This window comes from Conger conger, chromosome 6 (genome assembly GCF_963514075.1).
Source record: "Conger conger chromosome 6, fConCon1.1, whole genome shotgun sequence".
Classification (NCBI taxonomy): domain Eukaryota; kingdom Metazoa; phylum Chordata; class Actinopteri; order Anguilliformes; family Congridae; genus Conger; species Conger conger.
This window is the reverse complement of record NC_083765.1, coordinates 34,099,465-34,105,991: the sequence shown is the minus strand read 5'-3', so window position 1 is coordinate 34,105,991 and position 6,527 is coordinate 34,099,465. Positions and strand designations below refer to the sequence as shown.

Below are 6,527 nucleotides of genomic sequence, written 5' to 3'. Positions count from 1 at the left end.
ACTTTTCAATAGTTTAAACGGATTTTGATAATAGACAAGTCAGCCTCCAATCTTGTTAAATCTTTCGAGCGTGGGTCAAAACATAACGATAGTCATTATGGCCAAACAACTTTTGTTTCAACAGACCAGAGGACATTTCTCCACAAAGTAAGATCTTTGTCCCCCCGCATTCCGTCTCCTAGAGATGAGCGTGCTTTGGTGCAAAAAGTGCAAATCAATCCCAGAACAGCAGCAAAGGACCTTGTAAAGATGCTGATAGGAACAGGTACAAAAATATCTTATCTATCATAGATTTTTTTTGTGTCTAAACACAGGAGCAAAGCAAGGAAAGAAATCCTGCATAGTACGCCTTTAAATCTGGCCCATTAAATAATGTGAATGTTTAGTCCGTGGCAATATTAATTTGCAGCCGGTGTCATACTACACAGCATTGGTGAAGGAAAGGGGGTGGCCGACCTGTCACAGGGGTTCTGGGTAAAATCAGTGATGGCCCTCACTTGTTCTATCTGTGTGAGAAATGTGGTACTTGTATCAAAAAATGTACAATTCCAGTAATAACCATCCTGTTGCTGCTACACTATAACATTTATAATATCACACACATGTAATGCAATTCAGCATTGTCAATATGTAAGACTTGAAATTAGGGAATGACAGGATAGAATTCACTATAAACATTTTATTTATACAGTGTAATATTTTACATAATGTATAAGTGTATAATTTTACAGGGTACATCCTGTAAGTACATGGATTAAATTATCCAGAATATTCTGAAAACCGACTGTTTACACTTTAATACAAATATAATACAAATATTACACATCACTGTAAATGGATAGTTTTTGTAAAAACAGAGGATGAACCAGAGCCAGAAGATTCAAATAATGCTGATATAAATACTAAATATATACATATATTACCTTAGATTTGAGGTATGAAGCCTTTCAGTATTTTCAAAATAGACTCTCACTATCACAATACAAAAGTCAGCAGTCACTGCCTTGACTTCAAATGTACAATTGAGATACTTTAGTCAATAAGCAACTGCTGTTATATGGTCTGTCCTACAGTAAATTAGTAATTTAACCTGTGTTTGTGGTAGGTTTGTTGCCTGGTGAATGTTCATTTTTTCCACCCCAGTGGCTATACACCATTAGCCTTCAGAACCCTCCACCCTCCACCATCCTCCAGACAGCTATTTAAGAATGAATGCCCTCTGCCTCCAGTCCTCGCTTATTGCTATTGCTATTTTTATTTTCCAAACCTATATACAGGCATATATTTGATAAACATTTTCTACACAAAGCTGACTGTCTCCGCGTTTTACGGTTGAGTCCACTATTGTCCTAGTCAGAGTCCTCGCTGCTGAAGTAGGAGCTGTCATAGCACTCTGCAGTGTAGGGGAACTTGTGAATGCTGGGGTTCAGTTTGGGCTGCCAGGTGCGTGGCACCAGGAAGCTGGCCATGTTGAACAAATCAACAAAGACCTTGTATCGGTCACTGAAAACAAACAGAACAGAACACTGGTAAACCTCTTAGAAGATGATAGATTTGTATGACATAAAAAGTCTGTTTCCTCTGAAGACAAACATTGTATTTTCATGTAATTTCATTACATAGTCATGCACATACATTTCATGACTAATCTATGGTGTGTGTAATTGGGAAAGGGTTGAGTCAATTCATCCCATGGCTATTATATTGAATAGCTTTACCCAGTCACAAGTGTTGTACACAAGAAATAGCTATTACTATGTCAAACAAGGCCACAGGGTACCAATAACCCATTATGTGGTGATAGATATTTGTGCACAGGAGTCAAATAAAGCATATAGTAAATATTATATTGCGGCACATGACGACATGAAATAATGTACAGAAGATATATAATAGATGTATATTCTACATATCCCTAGAGAAAGGCCAGCTACCTGACTGTAGAGCGCAGATAGTGATAACCAGATGAACCCCCAGTACCAGCTTTACTGCCAATCATTCGATGCACCATGCAAACATGGTTGTCTGGAACAGAAAAATGAAAGAGCCCATTGGCTTTAAGATAGGGGTCATTGGAACAAGATTGGGTTCAATTCTGTTGCAATTCACACAGTTCATGAAATTGAAATTCAATTAATCCTCATATGGCATTGTTCATATTTTTCAGTCAATGTCCTGAATTGTCTACACCTCAATGGAACTGAGCCTAAACTTGCATGGGAGCATGTGTATCATCACACTCAATAGAGACTTACATCTCCATTTTGTCATGAGGGTGTCAATATCCATGAGGGAGGACAGGAGCTGGAATGGGACCTGGAACCTGGGCTCCTCTCTGAGGGAGGGATGACACAAGGTGGAGGTGAAACTGAGTCTTTCAGTTCAAGATGAAAAACAGCATGTGGAAGAATGCAAAAACAGATCTACCTGTAGAAGTTAATCATCAGAGCTCCTTGCATAGCCTTGTAGGAGAGCCTTCTTTCACCTGTGAGACGGAAATTATTCACACTCTTTCATGCATTTTGCATTATTTAAAACTGCTGCTCGAATACGTTGTTGTGCATATTATAGTCAGTATTTGGATAGTAGTAATCAGTTATCAATTATCTGGATACTTATGATGGAATTGGGGTTAGGTACAGCAGTGTAGAGCATGGTATGATTATCATCATCATCAACATCATCCACATTATCATTATCATCATCATCATCATTATCATCATATCAATAAAAAGTCATTTTCTGCCCTGTTCAGCCTGTGTTCATATTGTGGCGGTATGGTATCAAACTATTGACATTGTAGCATGACTGCTGAAGAGATGCTCACCTTTGCATAAGAGATGATCGTGCCGTGTTTCATCAAACAGGGAAGCAAAAACGTCTTTTTGCTTATTTAGATCTTCCATCATTTCTTGCTTTGTCTCAGACTCTGGTTTTTGCTGTCAACAATCCCAGCAATGTGGATCATCAATTGACAGTGCATACTGTGTGTCTGGACAGTCAAATAAATAATAACTCTGCACTGATGTGTATGATATAAAAGGTACATACCTCAATTTTCTTTGTTTCAATCATAAAACCTGCTTCAATATTTTCCTTCAGTTTACCCCAGAAATTGAAACCATCTGTCTCAAGTCCAGGCGTTCTCTCCAGCCATTTCTATAATAAAGAAATGTGAATAATATGAATATGGCATGCTGTATATCTAAGTTGCATAATATGAATAACATGGATCTATTAAGCAATTTTTTTTCTTTTAATCCTTTATCCAACTTTCTGTTTTTTATTTTATTTTTTATTATTATTATTTTTTGCCACAACCAAGATCCGGTCATATGTACATATGGTGCCATGTTGTCTCACAGTTAAAGTTACGAGTTTAAAACCAGAATGTGGCCTGTATATTTTACAAATCTACAAATGTACATTCTTTCAAAATGGCAAAAATAATTCTATGCCACTACTGGACACCATGGAATGTTGGTTCTTTTTTCTGCTAAATTGGCATTTATATATTAGACTGGCAGAAGCTTGCCGGAAGAAGTTAATAGAGGTTAATATAAATCAAAGTTCTCTCAAAACTGAATGTTCTTTATATTATTGACAATGAAGTCAACAACCACACAAGGCTGATATTTCCTTTGTGGTCAAACAGTTCCCCTACATTTTTCATTCACAAAGCCTTGGAACAAAAAGCAAGGACTCCATTGCCAATCAGCCACTTAAGTGAGGAAGACTAGCAGGCACATGAGCTACCTCAGGCATAGTGCAGAGACACAGTCTAGCCGGACACACGAGTGAGTTAGCAGTAATGGCATTGAGTCTAAGCAAAGCAGGGTACCTCCACCAGCTGTAGTAGAGTTGGCTCCTTCTCAGACCTCAGCAGAATCTCGTTTTCATGGCCCTGGAAGTTGTCCCTGTAATGTTTGCGGTTGTAGGGCACCCTTAGGCTGTCTGCGACCCCCAATTTGTTCTCCAGCAGGCGGAACTGAAGGCTCTGGAACCCAGAGGCCGGGGTAAGGTAATCCCTGTCCAATCACAACACGGATGGTCCATCAAAACAGTATCACAATCAGCACATTATAGCCTTTTCTTCTGAAATGACATAGTCTAACTCTGACGGAACATTTTTGCTCAGATATGCTTCTTTAGTCCCTTTGGTCCCATTTGGCCTTAAGTTTGGCCCTATGTTAGCGTTCATTTAACTAATTTGCAGTATAAAAGCTTAATGGCAGTATTTAGTGCCCAATTACTGTTTAACATGTCATCTTGTATGCAGGCTTTTCATGGTTTATGAGAATGTGCAAGACTTGGGAACACAGAAGGTGTAGGGTATACATAAAATAAGTAAAGTACTACTTACATTTATTATTCAAACATTTCCCTTATGCATGAGACCTTATAAGGCTTTACCAGAAACTGGCCCTTCATTAGAAAACTGTTTGTAATTACAATGGAATTCCATAAGACTTTACCGGAAATCAAAAAAATCCAATGCGGACATGGTTTCGAGGACTGCAAACTGGTTAACAAGGAGCCTGAAGATCATGGTGACTCTTTGGATTCTGGTCACGACTTTGAGCATGTTCCGTTCATCTCGAACCTGAAGGGACATTTTTGTGATTTTTTTATATTTCGCTTTTGCTAGTTTTCTTTAGTTTTTTCAGGGGAAAAAAAGACATTTATAAAAGCAACAGAAGCACGGGGCATGTTGATACATAGGAGTTCGCATAGTTGCATTTGCACAAGAATGATTAGTTTGTTTTCTCATGCGTAAGTGGCTGGACAATTTGAAAACTTCATCAAGAGTTATTAACAAATATGTGTTTTAGCACCATGAAATACTTTTTTTTCCCCAGCAAAGTATTTTTAGAATAACTGGTGATATGTGACCAGCACAGACTCCAAATATACTTCATTTAAATCACTGTCTTGTGGGTTATAAGACTGTATAGATTTGACACATGTCAAGAACAAGCAGAAACCGTACAAGGAGTACAAGTCGCGAAAACCTAAGTGTGTTTGGTTGTTCCCCAGGCTCCCCTACAGTAAACTTCATTTAATATAGCAGACTGGATACCATGAGTTTGATGAACATTCTCAGAACATATTTATTATTGGAATCTGGGTGAATGTATTTTAATATTTACAGAGCAAATTTGGAATGGTTTCATACTTACTTGGTCATTTTGAAAAATATCTCTTACTGAATCCAGTTCCCAAAGTATCTGCTTAAACCATAGTTCATAAGCTGGAAAAAAAAATCTTACTTAACTATTTTTGAGACCCACAACCCACAAGAACAAATAATACACAATGTATTTAAAGAATACACTATAGGTACAGTATGTATGGGCCCTTGTCCCATTTTAACCAGTGATAGTATTATAGCCACACCTCACGTACCTTGATGGGTGACAATGAACAGGTGTTCATCGTGAATCTTGTCTCCCTTCAGTTCACTCTGGAGTACCTGGGCACTCATCACCTTGTCCAACTAAAAATAAAAAAGTAATTTGCCTTCATCCCCATACTCATTCTCAGAGCCATTCCTAACTTCCTGTGCTCATCAAAAACTGCTACTGAACTACAATGTTGCCAAGCACAGAACACTAATATCTTAGCTAGCTGCTGTGACAGTGATTCCTGTGGCTGTTATAGCTGAAATAAATAATAAATAAATGTTATTTACTTGCAGGTAATCGCCGTAGATGAGGCCTCCTTTGCTGGCCTTGTTGGTCCCCTCCTGTGAATCGTCCTCATCTTCCTTCAGAAGGAGCTTGTTTTTGAACAATCTGGTTTAAAAAAAATATATATATATCAGACATGTCAAATTGCGTTCACCCTAAATAGTATGCAATATGGTGAATTGTGTTTTCCTTTATTATAAAGTACGCAGGATGCAAAATGGCAGGGGGAGATACATACTTATGCTTCTGTCCAAGAAAGGGACATCCACTCATGGCTCAGGTGCTTCACTGCCACTATATCAGACTTTGGCTTCTAACTGCTGTGCTTGTATGGTGACTAAAGTATGCGCAACATCAAAATTATTTAAAGGTTCCCCTCATCCAATGAAATACAGTATTTCATGGTCCAGCCCACATGTGCCTACATACACTGAAATGTGCTGGATGTTTACCTTTCTCTGTGTGTTTTTTAAATTTTTTTGTGGGTAGATTGTACTTTGCTCTCATCAGAGGACAGTGCACTGACAGAAAATATATGCACAAAAAAAAAGAAACACAGTATGAAAGTATGGGATGTCCAATTTAATATGGGATGTCCAATTTCACACCATAAGTTCCTGTCCTCAAGACTGAACCCCCTAACTGAGGTTAATTAAAGGCGCACCGTCACGCTTTTTTCAGTTGACCTTATTTGGATTAAATGCTTAAATTATGTGTGTAACCATTTTTAAATATGGGGCAAAACTTCTAAGGGTAAACGTCACTGGACGTGTTTGGCTTGAATCTCCAGCCTGTGTTATTCAGGCTCCACCCTTGAATGCAGAGACTGGTTTATGG

At 38.2% G+C, this 6,527-nt stretch overlaps 1 protein-coding gene across 1 annotated transcript; it reads right to left on the bottom strand.

The window, feature by feature from the left end:
* Positions 1-799: 799 nt before the first annotated feature.
* LOC133131173 (tryptophan 2,3-dioxygenase B-like) lies at positions 800-6,018 on the bottom strand. Its single transcript, XM_061246379.1, has 12 exons — positions 5,929-6,018; positions 5,693-5,795; positions 5,407-5,497; positions 5,181-5,251; positions 4,476-4,603; positions 3,842-4,028; positions 3,052-3,159; positions 2,828-2,939; positions 2,428-2,485; positions 2,256-2,335; positions 1,935-2,025; positions 800-1,503 (listed from the first exon to the last, which is right to left on the bottom strand). The coding sequence occupies exons 1-12, from the start codon at positions 5,961-5,963 to the stop codon at positions 1,350-1,352; spliced, it is 1,218 nt and encodes a 405-aa protein (XP_061102363.1). The 5' UTR covers positions 5,964-6,018; the 3' UTR covers positions 800-1,349.
* Positions 6,019-6,527: the final 509 nt, after the last annotated feature.

What these genes read in the sequence shown, in the direction of transcription:
- LOC133131173 (XM_061246379.1), bottom strand. Translation starts at nt 5,963, where the DNA reads ATGAGTGGATGTCCCTTTCTTGGACAGAAGCATAA. An exon ending in TTGGATTTTTTTGATTTCCG is followed by an intron (nt 4,029 to 4,475) that starts GTAAAGTCTTAT and finishes GTGATTGGACAG; the next exon opens with GGATTACCTTACCCCGGCCT. An exon ending in CTCTACTACAGCTGGTGGAG is followed by an intron (nt 3,160 to 3,841) that starts GTACCCTGCTTT and finishes TCTTTATTATAG; the next exon opens with AAATGGCTGGAGAGAACGCC.